We start from the raw sequence: 20,501 nt of genomic DNA on the forward strand, positions 1-20,501 counted from the left end.
GTTCTGCAGGTTCTCTGCTGGTACACTGGAGACGGGGATCAAGCAGTTTGTCTCACTCGGGATAGATTGTGCTTTTTTGGTTCATAGTTTTTGATTGACGTGCGATTTATTCGCGTTTAGATGGAATTATTTTTACCGGCAATTACCGGATAACGGAAACGTGGGCACAGTTAACTATATAAAATACACAGACTAACTAACTAACTGATTGACTGACAAAAACAATTGAAAATTGAAAAAAATTAGCTTGCACCGTTAGCTCCGATGAGGGAAAGCGGCTGACCGGAAGTCACGCACAAAAACACAGAAGTTGATCACTATTTACTTCCGTGTTTGAAAATAAGGTGGATAGAGTGCGAGAGAGAGCGGGTAAAGAGGGACTAAGCGAATGTGCTGTGGGCAGCTCTACAATAAAAATATATTGATGTCCAGGAAACACTGGGTATCTGTATGAAGTGCGTGTATATGCCTGTGGTTGTCTGTTTTTTTTTCTTTCTTCCCCTTTTCAGATTTCTGCCTACTTAACAACACTTCTCAGTGCTAATAAAACTATACAATCTTTATGGAAAAACAAGCAGATAAATGTGACAATAACACAGACAATTCAAGTATTAAATGGCCAATAGCTTTCTTGTGATTTGTAAAACAGAAATGAATGTGATTGTAGAAATTATTAATATTTTTTCATCTGCACACATGAAAAACAATTTGTCAATTTGACAATTGCTGCATTCAAACTGCATTTCAAGGCCAATATTCTGTCACAAAAAAATACAAAAACCACCAAATCAGTCTGGAATGACAAACACATGGACACAGATTTGTATCGTCCATGTTTACAGGTTGTGTTTGCACCACACCACATTTGTTGCTTTGGTCTACCACACTGTGTAACAAATGACAGCATGGTCACCTATTTTAGCCTGACGCTCACCCTCCTCTGCTGTGTGTGTGTGTGTGTGCACATCTGCCTTTCATCCATACGGACCTATCAGTCACACTCTTTCCATCATCATCAACCCCTGAGCATGGCGTTTAGTCTTAGGCTAATCACCCTCCTCGACTTCCAGCGTCATGGCTCTTCAGATCCCTTCGCCGCATCATTTACAAAGGAGGTTTTATGTCCTTATGTGAACTGTCTCCTAAGCCACAACTGCCTGTAGTACAGAGAGTGGCAATGCCATACTGCTGAAACCAGATAATTGGTGTTGTTTTGTCCTTTGAGCACGTTTACTCGATTTCCTGTGATATTATAGACTTAAAAGGGACCTATTATGCTCATTTCCAGGTTCATACTTGTATTCTGGGTTTCAACTAGAACCTCTTTGCATGCTTTAATGGTCAAAAAAACACTTTATTTTCCCCATGCTGTCTTCGCTGCAACACCTGTATTCACCTTCTGTCTGACACGTTCCATTTGAGCACAAAAAAAGCCCAGTCTGCTCTGATTGGTCAGTGTTTCTTCTGTATCCTTCTGCCATAATAAAGTGACACTTTCTACTATGACACATCACCAATAAAAGCTTTTAAAGTCCAGGTAAGGCAAAATCACAGCAATCACTGTCGCTTTGTTTGCTCACTGTGTGTGATCAATGAGTTCGCTACATCCCACGAGCTCTCTTGGGTCTTTCAGTCTAATAAATATGTGAATAAACAACTCTGATAAATGCCATAAGCAAATAAACACAAGCTAAATAGCCTTTACTAACGCATCTTTCAGTTATTCTGGCCAAATCAGCTACCGGCCAGCCAGCAGTGACTGCTCACTGCTGTGGGTGTGCGCTTTGTGCTTATGTTAGTTGCTGTTAGCTGCTGAATGAGAGTCTGTCGCTGCGCAGCGGCTCGTTTTTCAGCTCAAGGTGTGTGTGCGCTTTCTGCTCCTGGCTTAACTATTCAAGAGTGTCAGTTTCGCAGCGACTGGATCGTCATTTCAGCTCCTTCAGTGGACAGGAAGTACTGCTCATTTGTTCACAATTTTGAAATTTTATTCTATATACATGCCAATTTTTTTAATCATTCAAATTTGGCTGGGAGGTCAATAACATGTTTTTTTCTTTGGTGTGACATATTCATTACACATGCGGGAATATGATCCAAAATCAAGGGGAAAATAACATCGGCGACCAAGATGTTTCTCTGACGTTAGCATGTAGCTAGCTACATGTAGCAATGTACTTCCAGTCAGGTGTAGTGACTTTTTACAAAACAAAATGTCTAAACAAGCCGCTGAGGGGCAAACAGGTGAACACGTTGTGGACGCGTGTTCTGGGCTGAGAATAAACCAATGTCCAGTGCGTGTTATCTCTTTGAATTTGGCGATCAACTTATTCTCAATACAATATACACATGCTAACCATAATATAGTAGGGCCACAGCATTGTCCATATCATCCGTTACTCCATTCAGCAAGTTCAGTTTTACACGCCGATACTTCATGATTATATGACACGCTTGCATAACACGGTCAAAAACTGTTTGCTTCCTATTCCACACACCTGATTTCCATTACCTGGAGCTTGCCTATATGCACTTCACACATGAATGCTCCACCCTGTGTTCAGTTTAATAAATGTATGTGTATATTTATATCTACCTTGTTTTTACATAAGGATGAACACACAAAAACTATATTATGGCTCCAACATCAGGGATTGACTGTACAGAGTATAGCAGGACTTTCTACCAAAGCTTCTAAAACAAAATCTTCACTCCTGGACATGTTCGAGCAGTAATATGATCTGAAACTGGGGAGAAATTAATAACATCGGCAAGATTACAGGTTTCCCTGACATTAGCATGTAGCTACATGTAGCATTGCAGTAACGTGCTTGGGGCAGATAACCATATAAAGAAAACTGTCATGAGCTGACCTCAGCTTGTCTCGAAAGTACTAAGAAACCGTTGTAAAAAGAGAGTAGGTCTATTCAGCACGGTCTGAAGCCTAAGGTACTTTCTCACAGGATTTGGCTACTTTTATTTTTACCTCATTATTTAAAACATTGGCCACATTTAATATGAACATCTGACACTGGAAGATTGCATAAGCATATTTGACAAAAAACAAGAAAAAGCATAATAGATCCCCTTTAATGCTGTGTTTCATATTTAAAGTCTTACACCTCAGGTGTCTGTGAATGCCCTGACAAGAACACTGTAATTACTAGTCACGTGTTGAAACCAATAGGAGCTGCATTTTTTGCACCTCAAGCTGTCTCAGCATAAAAATAGGTGTAAATATTAGCTATACCTGATATTTCCCTGAGTGTGTCTTCAACATGCTGCACAGGGTTGGCGGACAGAGATAAAGGTCTGGGTATAAATGGTGTGAATGATCAATACAGTGCTACAGCCTTTCTCGGATCAACCAATCCGCTCAGCTGGACATTGCAGAGCGCAGGTGTGGCCTGAGAGGCATGATCTGAACCTGCAATCGAAGCATCCGCAAAAATAACTGGCGGCTTCTTGTTTAGGTAAATATAAAACTGCAGCAGGAACAGTCACTCTGTGTTAGTGCGACTTTTTGGACGGTTTTCTTTGATGCTTGATCTTCATTATAGGCAAAACTGGATCTGTTCTTTACACTTTAAGGAAAGAAAGTCTGAGTGCTGGACAATTACTCTAGTTTTAATGGTCAATAAGTCATTTAGTGTAGCCGACAAAATATTGACTGGCCTGAGGAGGAATAACACAACGCTCTTAATGCGATTATAAATGTTGCTGTTCATTCAGTAAATACACTTAGTGGAAATCTTGACATTAATGCCTTGTTTTGCGGAACTAGCTGAGTGATGTCAGCTCAGTAACTTTGTCACTTTGTCAACAGCAGCAGATCTGCAGAACCTGAAAATCTGTTTGAATGTCATTAACAAAATGCGCAATAGGTTGATACATGACATAAGGGTATTCATTTGCGTGTGAAGCTTGATTTTGTGTAAACAACTAATAGTTTAAAACTGAGTCTGGGTTCAGATATACTGTAGCTGCTCTCTCTGCCAGTCAGCTCCATATTCTGTGCAAACAGCCTCATGAAATGCAGAAATGAAAAGAGTGTCATGTGAATGTGAAATGTGGTGTTTTTATCCAGATATTCCAGCTCTACAGAATACTGTATTGATCCTTTGAGAGAAATTCTGTTTTTGCTGTCACCCTATATGCTACTTGACCATGCTGCCTGAAAATAGTTTCCCCCAGCCCATGTATAGGTTTGTTTCTAATAATTTGCATACAACTTGTAGCTCAGTATTCATGACCTGAGACAGATGCTCACATAGAGGGAAAAGTTCAACATTTTGGTGAAAACTCTTCGTATGAAGCTTCCGCCAGGTGACAGTTAGTTAGCTTAGCTTAGCATAAAGACTGGAAACACAGGGAAACAGCTAGCCTGGCTCTGTCCATTACAAAATCCACTTAACATCTCTGTAGCTCAGCAATTAACGCGTGATATCCAGTTTGTTTAATCCATACAAAAATCAACGTGTGTTTTACAGGGGTTATGTGCTGAACTATTTCTTGGCCAGGACCAGTTACCAGGCAACCAGCGGAGACTCCAGGAAGTTACGGGTGCTGACCATGAAATAGTAACCCTCGCTAAAACGTCAAATTGTCTTTTTAGTTGGCTGCTAGCTGTAGCTTCATCCTTAAAGTACAAACATCAGTGGTATCAATCCTCTCATCTACTCCAACTCTCGGCAAGAAAGCGAACGAGCACATTTCCAAAAACTTTTCCTTTAAGCCACGAGAGACACAAATATGATCAGTACATTCTGTATACCTGAAGCAAAGCCGGTCATATCACACCTACACCAGCCTACACAGTGTGTCCAAACATTGTAAAACCATTCAAAAGCTCGATTAAATATGTCAGAGGTTCAGTGTATGAATCACTGGTGAAATCTGGTGTGTACAAGCAGAGGTCTTCAGTGTATGAGGAGCGTTTACAAAAACTTTTGAGCCTAAATCATTGGTGAATGAAGTGGTGCTTTAATAGATAATACTGTACATTCATGGTAATACAAATGATGAGTACTTCCTAACAGCCGCGGTGGTGCCGGGTGAATGTTGTCAGCTCTATGATACTTGTATGAGCATGAACAGCTCGTTTAACACTCACACGCAGCTCTCAGCTCGTAATAGCTCCACATTTTTAACAGTTTCCCCGAATAAACAGTTTTCGTTCATGTGTGTAAGAATGAACGTCAGTCCGCAATATAGTGACAACTGACTGATGGATGAATGGTTGGTTGGTTCAGTAGTTCAATAGGTTCAATCAATAGGTGACGGAGGATTGGAGGACAACATTTAGGGCCAATGTGTGTTTATATTTCCCATTATTTTTCAGAGAGCAGGGCAATAATCTTATTCAGAACTAAAATCTAACCAAAATGTGGGATGTTTTTCTATCATGGCTGCTTAGATATTTAACACACATTGACTTGGTCCCCACAGCAGGCTATTATAACACTTATGAGCCCAATGAAAAACAGGAATGAATTTAGTTTGGCAGTGTGATGAACACGTTAAAGGGATAAACTCAACTTTCTTTCAACAATAAATCCTGAATCATTTTCATGTTTTGAATTGAATAAACAAATTGCCTGCTAATTTTAATCAAATCAAGTTTACTGGACAATTTACCCCTTTCAGCGCATTGAATAACTCCTAACAAGTTTCCGTCACTGACGTCACTGCATGCGCAGGTGCCAGGTAATCGCAGCTTTTTTAACAGAGGTGGGGGAAAAAAAAGATTGTCTAATTTCCTGCAGGGTTATGAGGCATTTGGCCCGCCACAGACTCTGGTGCAGCTGACTATTAGAATACTTAATGCATTAGTTCAGGCGATGCACGATGCAAATGCAGCGTTCAAACCCCCCTCCTCTCCTCCCCTCTCCAACCCCCCCGTCCAGACGCGCTGTCTGCGGACTCCTGTACTTGTCTCCGGTGAGCTACACATTCTCTATTCCTCCCACCTCCTGTCGACTGGCGCGCGCACACCGACACGCACACACCAGCAGACGCACACACGGGCAGAGGAAGTTAAAAAGCCCGGTGACAATAATAACACTCGAGGCTTCATCCATTGTCCATAACCTGCTGCGTCTTATTCTCCCTAATGAGGCTATGCGCACACAAAAAGTTCGAGGAGAAAAACAACCACAGCCGTGCATACTGTGACTTCAAATTATTCGCAAACATATGGAGCGCTTGGATCTGCGATACTGGTGGCGGATTGCAGGGGGGGGTGGGGGGTGGTTGTGGAGGGGGTGACTGTAAATCTCCGGGTAGCGCGGTGAAAGCTGGCGTACCTGGGAACTTTCTAATGATGCCCGGAGAAAAATAAGAAGAATAAGACGATTGGAAATAAAAAAAAACTCTCTTTACGCGCGTGGAAACCTGTGCCATCTCTTTTTCTAGTGTATGTTTCTATATGGTTAAATAAAAGTTTCATTGTACAGGTTGGCGATGACGATGAGTGTGGTGTCAGATGTAAGCATGATGCGACTCTAATGCGCGTTTATCATTTCGCTCATTAACTGGAAGCGTCAAGTTTAGCGCGCATCATTAACAGCTGATTCACAATAACGCATGGGGCTTTTGGTTCAGTGTCCGTATCTGGAGGCGACTTATTAGATAAAAAGACATGATTGTTCTTGGAAAAACTGACAGCAGCTTGTAATATATCCCCATCATCCCGGCACAGTGCTGAAGCATCATTACCTATGCAATCACCGGCGGTTTTAAAACCTATTTTAATTTTTCCTTTCAAGAGTAAAAGCGGATCAAAATAGCTGTCTTTTGTCTGGACTCAGTGATCTATGAGCACGGTAGCCTATCTGCGGTACCAGCATACGGTCTGCAGTCGCACATTTGAGGATATACACAGAAGAGCCCCGGTTCATCCCGCTATAACTTGATCCTATAAGAAGATGACATCCCAACTTTCAGCAGACTTCAACAAAGTATGATCCCCCCCATCATCACCACCCCTCCTCCCTCCCCTTCCATGTATCTGCATATTTGCAAACACGGGCCCATTTTATTCGCACCTACCAAAGCAGATCCGAGCAGAGGGGAGGGCTCCCACAGTCCGAGCGGTCCGTCTCTCAGCCTGCCGTGCAGAATGGTGACAAAAAAAAGAAAAGGGCAGAAAAAAAGCTTATTCTCCGAGAACACAATCCTACAGAGTGGCTGTCTGTTAATGACAAATGTGAAAAGAAAAAAAATATTCACCGTCAGTTATTTGGGAAAAGCGTACTTTCTCTGAGGCTGAACGCGTGGGTTCCCCCAGCTTTCTCGGTCCTTGCAATCCCACCTCTACATCCCCGCTTGCAGAGAGGAACATGCAAACACATTTCATAGATTTTTGGAGCTTCGCGGAAAAACCGAAGTGGACTTTTGCGCGGTGCGCGCGCTCCGGGCTGAGGCAATAATAAACCCGAGAGAGGCCGCGAGGGTTAGTGTGATTTCAGGACAGCTGAGGGGAGAGGTGATGATTCAGAATTAAACTGACTGCTGATAACTACACACTTCCTGAATGCTGTTTTTTTAAATCACCCTTTATCCCAAATAATAAAATGCATCACTTATTTATCAATAAAAAGAAAGTAATTGGATCATTTGAGCAACATTCAAGTACCTAAATAAGGGGTGATGGGTTTTTTTAATTATAAGAAGATACAAAATATAATAGGCTTAAATAAAGATTATTTTTCACTGTTATTATTTGCATTACCACATTTTTGTGACATTTTTCTTGCATGATTTCAACAGTGTTTTCTCGCGTAAAGGAGTGACCTCTTTGTCAGGACGCACGCAGGGTGGTGGAGGGTAAACACTCCCCATCAATTTATTTGGACAACAGAGTTTATCCACCATGCGAAGCTGACAGAAATAAAGCCTCATCCCCTGCGCGCTCCTCCTCGCGCTCAGCCCCAGAGTCCACTCCACCTCTTTCGACTGTCCTGTCTGCTGGCAGGCGGCCAACCCAAGTGTGTGGAAATGACACCGCCAGGGCGGCAGAGATTTTCCTTCATTTCTCTCCTTCCCGATCGCAGACTGGCTGACATTGGCTAGAAAGTGGAGCAGCTCGTCAGGGACAATCAATGCGAATCGATCGAGCTGTGCGGTTGAGGCTCCAGAGCTGGAAAATATCGCGGCAGCTGAAGAGAGAGGGAGAGAGACAGAGAGGGAGAGAGAATGAGAGAGGAGGGGGTGTTCTACCAACTCTGCCAGTAGCCAACCAACCTCCCTGCAAACAAATATGCTCTGGCTCTCATAAACATGACACTCACTTAGTAAATACTAAAGTCGAAAAGCCACCAAATGTGTAATTACGCACGGGATTTGTGTTCCAAACGCGTAAACAGTAAAGGTAATCACCCAGACTAAGTTATCTTACAATTGATTGAGTGTAAAATAATGACTTAAAACAAAAATCTTCAATCTGCCACTTGTTTTTAAATGTTTGCACTTCTTTCAAACATACTTTTCTCAACATAATATGACACTGAATTGGAAACTTGATATTTTCAAGCTGGAAAAACCTGATTGTAATATTATATAAAACTTTAAAGACCCAAAATGTAGTACAACACACATCCTTCATATGACTGATTGAGCTTAAAGTTTTATTTTTTTATTTAAAAAGCTTTTAAATATGCTGCTCCTCTGTCCTGGAATAATCTAGAGGGATCTGAAACTGGCAAAGCTGATCACTGTGGCGGAATTCAAGTTGATATTAAAGGATGAAGAAATTAGCTCTTTTAGTCAATGTGATTGTTTCTAAATCATTTTAGAAATTGTGCCCACATTATAATTGTTATTGTATTACTTGTTGATTGGATACTGCAGGGTTTTTTAAATTAATTTGTTGTGTGTGACAGTTGTATATGTCTGTTTGCCTTGTTGTGACTTGTATCAATGTTTTATGCTGCCCTCTTGGCCAGGTCACCCTTGAAATAGAGATTTTTAATATCGTTTGGGAAAACCCTTAACATTCATCATGCAATACTGAGGAAACATAATCAAGGTCTGTTAGAAAATGTCTTCAGATGACATCTATTATCAGCACCAAGCAATAAATGCTATCATTATAAAAGAATGGGTGTCATTTATTAAAGTGATGGGTATCTCATTTTGGAGTCACATTATTACTTAAAATTCCAAATTAAATCCTCCCCAGGATGTGTTTGGTAAATGTACACGGCTATGTGCTTTGATACTTCCACAGAGCTGCTCGGCTTCAGCAAAGAAAAATGTGAAAATGATATTTTTATGATATCCTTCATCTTGCCGTATTATTCTTTTCTGTTTTGTTACACCTGTTGCATTGTGAACTGTTCAACAGTTATTGTGATCCAACTGCAGTGACGTCATCACAACCAGGAAATGATGAATGAAGTGTTGCAGTGTGGTTGAATTATTAAAACATGTTTGAAAAGAAATGAATGAAGGCAGTGGAAGAATATCACTTTAATTTCTCACACACACGGTCCTCTAGTACTCATTGTAGACATACATCAGTCCAATCAGTTTCCTTTGTTGGTGATATGTGGGGCTACAAAAACAACCATCAGTGGGATCTTGCTATAAAAGTTTGTCAAGGGCTAAATATCCTGAAAAATTTCCATAAAAGCAATATCGCTGTTTTACATTTATGTACTGACCAGGGTAAGCAACCTGTGGCTCCCGAGCCCTATGCGGCTCTTAACACCCTCTCCATCTGCTTCCTGTGTCCTTGACATGAAATTTCATAGAAATGATTAATGGTTATTTTTTAACATTCAGATTTTCACCTGTCATTGTTATAGGCCTAAAGTGATTACTGCATTCTACATCTGTAAAAATGTGCGGCCTATAAATTGAATTAAAACATGTTTTAATGTTTCATTATGTTAAATTTGCATCATATGTTCACGACCTGGTGCCTTTTCATCTGAATTTTGCTGAACTTCAGTAGTGGTGGCGAGCCTGGAGTCTCTCTAGCAAGACTAGCTATGGATCCAAATCCAAAAAAGGAAAGGTCTTGGAGAAAAATAAAGCATTTAATCATGTGTGTACAGATTCATTCACTAAAGAACTGAGTTAAAGTACTAAATAACTATAAATAGCCCACCACAGGGTAGCCACCTTGTAGAAAATCCTATTAATGAACACTTATTTAGACCTATTCATAATGTTGATGGGCTAATTTAGACTGAAGAGGCTGTTATCTTTATGCAAATACGTTTTGCTGCTCCAGACGGATTTCTTTTTCTTTTAATAGTAAAGGTTGCCGACCCCTGGTAAAGACAGAATAGTGTCAGAGAACATAAAATATTTCATCTAGTTTTGTGCTGAAAGGAAATGAGCTTGTCACCTGGCTATAGTGTGAGCGTCACGAAACTGGCCTAAAAGACCACCAACCAGTGCAGCTGAGGACATTCAAAGACCAACAAAACAAAATGTATTGCAGCAAAGATCCATTTCTATTTCAGAAATCTGCTTTCAGTATCACATGTCCCTGGTGTGTTCACTGTCTGCCTTTTCACACCTGTGTTGTTTTTCTGCAGACCAATCCCCTCAGTCTCAGGTTAGGTGACTTTTCAAAACAGACTCACCAAAATAAGCGACGAGGTTTGGGGTGAGAATTTGATCTAACAACACACTTCAGAGTGAAAAGTTGACTACAAATGCTTCACTGCTACTTTTATCCCAAACATGAGAAGACTGAGATTAAACTAGCTACTGTTATTTTCATCAGCAAAACACATATCAGGGAGAAATGTGCTGTTGGGACTTCTCCTTTAAAGCTACTTGTGTTTGACATGTAGCTGTTACAAAGGTTGTCTTTAAGTGATAAATCATTGTGCTATAAGGCAGAGTTCATATGATGTCACCCTGGACTTTTCTATGCGGTTCACTGCTCTCTTTTAAGCACCGAGCCCCATCAATGCTGGATGAATCCTGGTATAAGGCCAGATTGCCATCATTTAAATGATTAAATAATTGATTTTGTCTAACAAACAGCCAACATTTCCCTTTGTCATCCAGCAGAGCTTATCTTTTTACTGACATGCAGCTAGACTAAGGCTCTGCAATGTGAGTCTCTCTTATGCTCTGAGCTAAATGCTAACATCAGCACATTCTCACAATGATAATACCATCAGCTGATAAAGGTACAACAGTATAGAGATATAGGTATAAATAAAGGTGTGAGGAAGGGCTACTCGATTATTATTTTGGCCAATATTGAGATCACACTTATTTAATAGATTACTCCCTGACTTTGGAAACATAATGCCTTTATTAAACATTAAAAAAAGTGTCTTTATAACTGTGGATTTTCTCAAACTTTAAATATAATTCAACTGAAAAGCAGGCTTGAGCTGAACTAAACATGCCACAGTCTCACTGAAAGTGAGTTTGGAAATTGTGGAGGGGCAAAAGAGGACCCCTGTAAAGAAAAGGGGTGCGCTGGATTTATAACACAAGACAAAAAAAGAGCTACATTGCAAAATAAAATGCAGCACATTAATCGTTTTATCTCGATTATCTTGTTTTCATAATTATAGAAGGCCAAAATCATAATTGAAAATAAAAATTCCATTGATCGTCCAGCCCTGGTATAAAGTTTTCCATGTTTGCCATCTAAGTTAGCGTGTTAGCATGCTAACATTTGCTAATTAGCTCTGAAGAGAGGGCCTAGAGCCGAGGCTAATGGGAATGTCATTATTTTTGCAAGTATTGGACACAGAAATCTTGACTTGATGATTGCACCAGATGAAAAGTCAGAGGATCACAAATGTTATTACAATCTATCCTGAGGGGGACATCAATGTGTGTCCCCTGAGATAATTTAGTCTGGACCAAAGTGGCGGGCCAGCTGACCTACAGACACGGACATCCCCAGAGCCATGCCACTAGCATTGCTAATAAAATTACTGATAGTATTTAATTATCTGATATGCAGCACAAGTTTTGGGACAGTCTGTTCATGTTAAGTTAACACTTGTTGGTGTGATGGTCAAACACTGCTTTGCATTTTAGGGGGTCTTTTTAGAACCAGTTCATGTCCTGATTCAAAAAGAGTTATATATAAACATTTAGATAAAGTAACCCTCGATGCAACGACACACACTGGTCGTTCCATGTTTCCATTCAGGGTTTTAGACTACTTCACCGTAATGATACAGTCATATGGAATGATGTAACATGAAGAGGAGCAATTTTGCCTCCATAAAACCCACTCAGACCACAGTCTTTTCTCCTTTGCAGCGTTCTACGTGTCCTCCGTTTTGACCTTCCAAAGTCCTCTATCTCTGGTCTGAAACGGAGGAACATTACATTGTACTCGGCAATCGCGCCTGTCTTTCATAGGTTGAAAAGAGGGTCAAAAGAGCGAAAGCACGAGAGAGAAGGAGAGTCATGCATGGATAGATGGGTAGGAGGGAGCAGCAAGCTGTGACTCTTGGACATGTTCTGGTGGGTGCACTGAACCCCGGAGGCTGCAGCCACACTCAGCTCTTTGTTGTTTTCGTTCTGCACAGGGAGGCAGGGTACTTTCCTGAGCTGGGGAGGAGGATTAGCGTTGCATGGCCTCCATCCCCAGCTGCACACATGACCAGCACCGTAGGAAAGCCCCCGAAGACAGCCCAAAAAGAGGTACGTAAGGGATGAAGGGAGCAGGGCGAGGCACGAACATCAGTTTTCTCCAATACTGAGGAATGTTGCAAGCCCTGTAAACCCTCTAAATGATCACTGTTACACACTTTCAACATCGCCCTTATTTCAGAGAGGCTGGCTCCTTTTTCTTCTGTCTGTTTCTCTCTCAGCTTAAACTTCTGTTCAGCAGCACACACACAGACTTTTTAGATTTCCTTAACCCCTTACTCTTATCTGCATTAATAAACATCATCAGACTCACCCCACACTCGCCTCTATATATCTATCTAAATAAATCAGCAGTGAGTTCTAATATTCGACAATCTAACAGTCTTTAAAGGTGCCTACGATTTCCCTTTGTTGTCTTGTTACTGAAAATTTTAAGTCCTATAAATATACCCCTATCTCCTCATATTATTAATGATGTATTCAACTTTACACAATGATACCATCCCAAAACTAAACATGTGTGAAACCAGACATCTACTGGCAACAAACAAAGGTCCCAGCTCTCTCATTGGCTGCTCTTTGGTGCCAGGTGATGTCACTTCCTGCAGAATACCACAGATCATCTGTCACCAAATTTTACCAGCTGTTGGAGAGCAGAGTGTTCCAGTTGCTGTTTCTTCTCACAACCTTCAGTAAGTCACTGAGTTCAGAGAGAAATAGCTCCAGCATGAAACTGGGTGTAAAACATAAAAGTTTTGTTTTAGCGTTTTGGTTTCTGTTCGGAATAAACAAATAAGATATTATTTGTTATTGTTATTAGTGAGTTTTACAGGTGCAGGTTTAGGCGTGTTTTTGATCATCACAGTGAGCCAAGCAGGCTGTTTTCTCTTCTCATTTTCTCCTCCTCCTGATCTTCATACTAAGATAAGCTGAATGCCCCCAGGCTCGGGCTCCATAGTTAATGTACAAGTGGTACCAATCTTCTCACCTAATTCTTGGCAAGAAAGTGAATGAGCGTATTTCCCAAAAGTCCATCTATTCTTTGAACAAAATCAGTTTATCCAAAGGCAGTATCATAATTAAACATTTGTAATATTGTTGGTGTATTTTAGGTTGGACTACAGTTTTAGGAATACTTTGGATTGAGGCCTTCAGTATGACCATAGTAATGTGATTTTTATGCTGTGAAAGCCCCTGACTTTCAGCTGTGAGACAAATCAATCAGAATAAAACATCCTATCTCTGCTAAATCCAGATTAGCTAATCTGGAAGTGAGAAAAATTAATTCAAGACAGGTTCTCAGGACATGACACGGACAATGTGCTGTCAGGGTAACAAGAAAGGAAAAATGAGTGTATCCATGCTCAATATACTTGTGAATTGTTATTGGTAGGAGCCGAGACATTTTGCCTGTGATGTAATTGAATCGCTTGTGACTTAATTAATGGCCTGTGCTGTCGACGTGACTGCAAATAACTGTGAGTTAATTATGTGGGAACAGCTGTATAAGCGTCGGTATATAATGTTGGAAGAAGCCATTTCTCAGTGCCATTTTCTCCTACCATTGTGCCAGGACGGCATGCCAGAAAAAACAGTGTTTAAAAGGAGGGGTCAACTAGCGCAGCTGCCGACAGGTCATTGCCACTGCAGAAACACTTGACACCTGAGAACCTGATTTTAAAAAAAGTAAATCTCTTTTAAAATTAGGTTTTCACACGTTTCCTCTGTACATGTGAGACTCAGTAAGTCACTTCCAAGAACATGTCATCTCAAAGCAATGCGACGCTTTTTAAAGCAGTAAATCCGACTTGGCAGTTAGTCATTTTCGTGTATAAAATATAATAAAATATGACTCAATTATATTTGATTTCAATGCTGAACTGAGAGCGAGAGCACCAGCACAAATCCAACATAGTTTCCCTCTACTTTCATCACCGCTCTCTGATTTATCTGTTCCAGCAATATTGGAAACTTCAAGGACACACCACGTCCACTGCACACTCTGCTATCAACCGAGCCTCCAAAGCGTTAGGGATTTTGCGGTGTGTTTTCCCGTCCTGCTGAACAAGCCTGAAGTCAGTCACGCCTTGTGTGAGCTTGCAGCTCCACACTGCAGAGCCCTGCTGCCTGATGAGCAACGCTGGCTCCATTTCTAGAGATTTATTACTCATCCTGCCACTAATCACACACTCAGCCTCATCTGTCAGGAAGCAAGAGGCTCCATTGTCTTGACTGACAGTATGAGGACAAAAAAGCATGACAAAATTACATCAACAACTGTTTAGCTTTTAACACCAAATGAGTAGTGTCATTACTTTCCCAAATTATCATGTCTCTAAATGTGAAGCAGCAAACACTGCCACTCCTGTAGCAGTGCAGGCCGACCAGCTGTTGCTGTTGTTGCAGTTAAAATCAGGGTTAGGGCCCCATCTAGTGGCGGGTGGTCATAGTGGTGACAGAGGCTGGCTGAGAATAGGAGAAATGTGAATGTAAGAGTTAAAATAGTGATTAGGCGTAGAGATACAAAAAGTATGCTTTTAAGATAAATAAGGAATCATACCACTGATAGTCTCAGTGATTGCTCAAGCATTATTCACTTCATGCTGCCTCTGAAGAGCTCAAAATGTAGATAAAGTTTGACGCTCCTGTCACATCCTGTTGCTTTTAGTGATGTTCTTTTGAAGAGAAACTGGTCCCCAAGGTTTTGGTTGGAAATTCACTATTCAAACTCATGATTCAAAGTTTTATAAATCTGCAGACGTTCTAACATGAGCAACATTCACCTCAGGTTTGCTTCAGTACAGATTCAACAAGGGTGCCAGTTTTGGTTATCATCAAAATGACCATGCATCCAAAACAAATTATGGTAGTCTTAACATCTTCAAAATCAAGGTCTTTTTTTATTTGTATGTATTTAGTAAAACATCCTGGGTCTAAACGCCAAATAGAAAATATTTAGGGCACAAACAGGTCAACTTTTCGATTAGAGGTACAGTATTTAATCCTGCATTATGCACCAGTGGCGTAAGGAAGTTACGATGGGCCCTCGTGCACAATATCATGCACAAATGGAGACTTGACATTGGACAACATCAACATATATATTACCCAGCATTCATCTTTGCATATCTGTCAAAAATATCAAAGAAAGTAAGAAAGTAATCATTTAATTGAATAGTTGTCATAGTAAATTTATAAATTCATTTTGTTTTAACTAAATGCTCACTATTTTAAAAAAATAAATAAAAAGGAAAAAAGAAAACCATGACGCAGATGGGTTTGCCTTTTTGAGGACATATATAGCAAACTGCACTGTTTTTAAATTTGTTTAATTAGATATATTTTTATCATTTGTCTTTGAACACAGGTATATTTCAAAGGTGGCAATCTGAATCATTTGCAAGGGCTCGCTTTTTCTACGGGCCCCTCCACCCCTCCACCCCCAGTGTAGTTGCACTGTCTGCACTATCTATATTTACGCCCCTGTTATGCATCATTATACTTATAGTTTTAATGAGCCTTTTTTCTTTTTAATTTTTTGCTAAAGTGTGTTTCTAAAAATATCAGAGCACACAAAAATCTAGCCAACTATCTTGCTGCTCCATTTCAAATCATCTGGGGTATGTTTGGTGTAAAAGCATTCGGTGCTGGTTTGCATATTCATTCGAGTTTACAGTTCCCACCCAACATTGTGCAACATCGTACTTTTGAGATCTGGTTGCTTGGGTGCATGTTGTTAAAAGCTAAACACAGCAGTCATGTTTGTCTACAGTATATTAACATCACGTTGTTCCAAAAATGCATCATTTTGAACCATAAGCACATCTCAGAATCCTTCGAAAAGGACACAGAACTGACTTCAGTAACCTTGAACCAAACTATTACAAGCGCTAATGTACATAATTTTCTGTATTTGAGTTTTGTCCCATTATTTTTGTTATATGTGATGTCCTGCAAATCTGTTATGGTAAACCATGTGTGATCCCTGTGTCACTGAGTCACATGTCACCCCATAATGGATGACGAGCCAAACATCAATTGGCTGAGGTCCAGTTTTTTAAAGGAGCTGTATGACTTAGAGTCTGAGTTGGGATGCCTGCACATGGCTCTCAACATGGAGGTGACTGAGGCAGCAGCTAGCAGATAACATCGCAAACAGTGCTAACAATGGTAACGGTGCTGAGAGAGCTAACAATGTTGACATAGGGGGGAACAAGAGGATGGGCACTGTGTTTCTGTGACAACGATGTTCCGCCCACAAGAGTCCGGACAGCGTTACCATGGGTAACCGCCATATAAGAGCAGTGCAAAGCAGCGCTGATTAGCTAGTGGACTAGTCTCTATACAGACTCTACATTCAGTGAATGTAGAGTCTGTAGGCAAACCCCGGAGATTCAGATACAGCCGATGGGTTCCAAGAATGCTAGTGGACTAACATGCATGTGTGGCTGTACTGTCTGCCACAACAAAGAACAGAAAAGTTCAGACTAAAAAATACACAGAGGGAGTTTGACCTCAAAACGCATTGTGTAAAGTGCTGCCCCAAAGAAAACTAGACACATGGGGGGAAAGCAAGAATCGGACTGTGTGTTGCAAAAAACAAAAAAAACAAAACACTTTTCACTGTTCCAACTTTTTCAAAGTCCCTAACAAGAACAGCAGTGTCCTCAGTGCTTTCATTGCCGCGAGCAATAATGAAGATGAAAAGCAACTGAGCATCACAAGCACTGAAACAAGTCACTCTTGTGTTTCGGACCAGTTGTCATAGCTGCTGCTGATAATGGTGAAAAATGGAATAATGATAAAGAGGCAACTCAAGTAGTAATCCCCCTGATTCAGTCAGGTAGTTACATCTTTTAGATATTGTTTGGATTAGGAAATAAGGTGATGAAACTCTTTGAATATGAAACAATCATGAGTCGGGAAAGCTGAGATGAACGCATTCAAAGAAGGCCAGTAGTTTTTGAGTTCTCCTTACAATTTAACCTCTGACTCTGCACACTGATTGTTTGATTGAATCATCTACTGAAGTAGATGTAACAGTGTTAAAGAGAGGGACTGAGAGCACACAGATTTTACCTGCTGAACCAGCTGACACAAGGTAATAAGCAAAGAAGTTTCTAGGCCTTTGGTTTTCTTTTTTCTGTTTTTCTTTCTTTATCTTATTAATAAGGAAATTTAAATGTTTTGTCACAACACTTTAATTTGGCTGTAATAAATACAATTTTGTGGACACAGTTTTGTTGTGCAAAATAAACTAAAGATGAAGCTGTTCAAGACTGGCAAGGGCAGTTTTTATATGCATACTCTATGCTTATAAACAGATACAGGTGTGTGTCTTACAAGTTTTTTTTTATTAACTTCCAAATGTATCATTTTAAATAACCTGTATTTTTAAGGGTTGACTGTCAAAAAGCAGAAAGTGTATGTCTCCTGCCTCCACTGGTGGTCAGTAGGAATTGCAGGAGACACAGATGCTCTGCTCTATAAATATAGACACATCCATTATGACAAAATGTAGATTGTCTGATTGAAAACATCATCTCTCAGAATGCAATGTAAGAGTTGATTTTGATTTATCTTCAACAATCCTTACAATGCTGCTTATTTTAACTGACTTCTTAGTAGCGATTTAAAGGCATAAAGGCTGCATTTTATACACATTTTAGTTGATTTTTCTATTATATTTTTGTAATTAACATAATGTTCCAAAGCAGAGTTAATTGTTAAGAATAAAATAAATTAACAGTTTTGATTATAGTTTATGTAAAATTATGTCAATTAGGAAATAACTTAGGAAAAAACATATAAATTCAAGTTTTTGTTTTACATCATACAAGTCTGAACAGGTATCAGGTGTTTTCATGTGAGGTATTCATCACAAAATGTATTAATTCACCATCTGTGGAACAAAACAATGGCGTCATATTATTGCATCTTTAAACTGCTCAAATTAAACTCTTTTTTCTTCTTTGTTTTATGTGCAAGGTCGCCTCAGTTTGCACAAATCCTGATGGTTTGTCGCCACCAAGTGACATCTCCCTGCCATCATTGCAATAAATCCGACTGTCTGTGATGTCCGCGTGCACGTGCGCGCGCCTGTAATTAAAAAAAAAAAAAGAAGAAAAAAAAGAAAGACCGTCTAGTGATCATGAATGTTACACATGTTTGAACCGAGGCCCATACGCTCCCATCTTCGGGCGTACCGAAATTTCGAGAATACCGAAAGATGGCGCGCCGTGCGTGCGTGGGGGCAACCCCGTCTCAGCCTCCATCTGATGGCAGCATCAGGCAGTCCCGTGAAACATTTGCGTGGGAGTTCCCTTCACCGCCATGTCGGGATAGTGCACATCTCTCCCTCCCTCTCTCTCTCCCTCTCTCTCCTCTCTCTCCGCGCATCCTCCCCCACATTAACAGCTTAGCACAGCAGCAGCAGCTCCTACAGCATCCAGCATCCATCCCTGCCTGGGGAGCAGCAGTCCTACCCGGCGCAGCACCGACGCACGGAGGGGGCGCATCATCTAAGTGATGCCACAGCATCAGTCGCATTTCGACAACAAATACTGAGTGTAGACCCTAAAGGAGGGAGAGAAAACAGCTTCAGCCTCGAGGACAGCAACTGCACATGAAGATGTCTAACGCTGACATCGTCTTAAACGCCACCGATCGGGTGGTGAAATGTAAGTTAGCCTACATTATTTTTTCCCGTTTGGTTATGGCTGTAGATATTACATAACATCTCCAGTGTTTAGCTCCTCGTGGTTTGGCAGAATATGGCCTTTATGTTCATGTCGTGCATTAATGGTGTATATGCGGCCATCAAGTTGTGCTCACGGTGATGGTAGTGGGCTGCTGGAGCTTTGATGTTGATAAACAATCCGGTTTTCTTTGCTGCACAGCCCCCGCGAAGATCGGGCATAAAGCTTAGGAGCAGCAGCAGTGCAGCGGAAAATATGGATTTTTTTTTTATTGCACACATTTATTTATATTTTAATCTTTGCTGTCACGATGTGAATGTATCTGGGCTTTGGCTCGGATAGGCATGAGAGGAGAGGAGAGATGGGGAAAAACAGCTGAATTGCCGAGCTTGTGGTAGAAGCTGGGGCAGTGATGCAGCAGGATTTCACAGGCTGTGACAGGGCCAGTGGAAGAGGAAGAGGGCATGAAACTGACATTTAATGGGGGTATATTTTACCGGGAGTGAGTCATGTTTTAATTTGATGAGAAAAGGTCTATAAGGAATCCCGAAAGCTGCATCAGTGGATGTGGGGAAGGCTCTGTGCTCTGTCAGAGAATTACCGAGGATACAACTCGGATCAATGGAAGATGATGAAGTGCACACACTTGTGTCATAACTCATTTAGCCCCTGCTCATTTTGACCATGGATCAGCTCGCAGTCAGCACTGTGCCTGAATATATTCACATTCAGTATATTATCGTAATGGCCGAGCAGCTCAGTCAGCATTAACAACTTTGTCCTTTAGGCTACAGAGTTGTGGAAACACGGAGTAATTTGCACTGTGAGATACACTTATGTGACAATGACTGCAGGCACAATGAATGTCATGTATGTGTAAGATGTTAGAATTGAAAAAAGGTTTATTTAAGAATAACAAAAAAGGAACAATATAGTCCGAATATCAGCCAGGTTCTTCCCGAGGGACCCTTACTATCTTTTTTCTGACTCATTTATAGAACAAAAGCCATCATCACTTAATAGTTTGCAATCGGAAACTGATATTAAAGTGCAACAAATAACAAACTTTGCACCCTAAGATCTTGAAACATATCCATTTTATCATACTGCCAACATGTTTCATTATATTCACCTCGTAAATAGATGATGCAGCTCATTGTTTTACTACAACATTTGCATCTTAATGCTGTTCTGTCATTTGTCTTAATGTCTTCA

At 40.6% G+C, this 20,501-nt stretch overlaps 2 protein-coding genes across 5 annotated transcripts in view; one reads left to right on the top strand and one right to left on the bottom strand.

The window, feature by feature from the left end:
* cxxc5a (CXXC finger protein 5a) overlaps nt 1–7,346 on the bottom strand; it is a 27,203-nt gene extending 19,857 nt beyond the window's left edge. Inside the window, exons 1-2 of one of the 4 annotated variants that reach the window (XM_050040741.1) lie at nt 7,228–7,346; nt 7,048–7,105 (exon numbers count right to left, since the gene is read on the bottom strand). The gene's annotated coding sequence lies outside the window, so the exon portion shown is untranslated. Of the gene's footprint in view, nt 1–7,043 lie in introns of all 4 variants that reach the window. The other 3 variants (XM_050040742.1, XM_050040740.1, XM_050040744.1) reach the window with 3 other exon arrangements.
* Nucleotides 7,347–18,912: 11,566 nt separating this feature from the next.
* LOC126388258 (protein phosphatase 3 catalytic subunit alpha-like) overlaps nt 18,913–20,501 on the top strand; it is a 37,789-nt gene continuing 36,200 nt past the window's right edge. The window contains exon 1 of the mRNA XM_050041275.1: nt 18,913–19,268. Within this exon, the coding sequence (XP_049897232.1) occupies nt 19,214–19,268 (55 nt within the window). The 5' untranslated portion in view covers nt 18,913–19,213. The remainder of the gene's footprint in view (nt 19,269–20,501) is intronic.

The sequence above is a fragment of the Epinephelus moara genome, chromosome 3 (genome assembly GCF_006386435.1).
Source record: "Epinephelus moara isolate mb chromosome 3, YSFRI_EMoa_1.0, whole genome shotgun sequence".
Taxonomy (NCBI): domain Eukaryota; kingdom Metazoa; phylum Chordata; class Actinopteri; order Perciformes; family Serranidae; genus Epinephelus; species Epinephelus moara.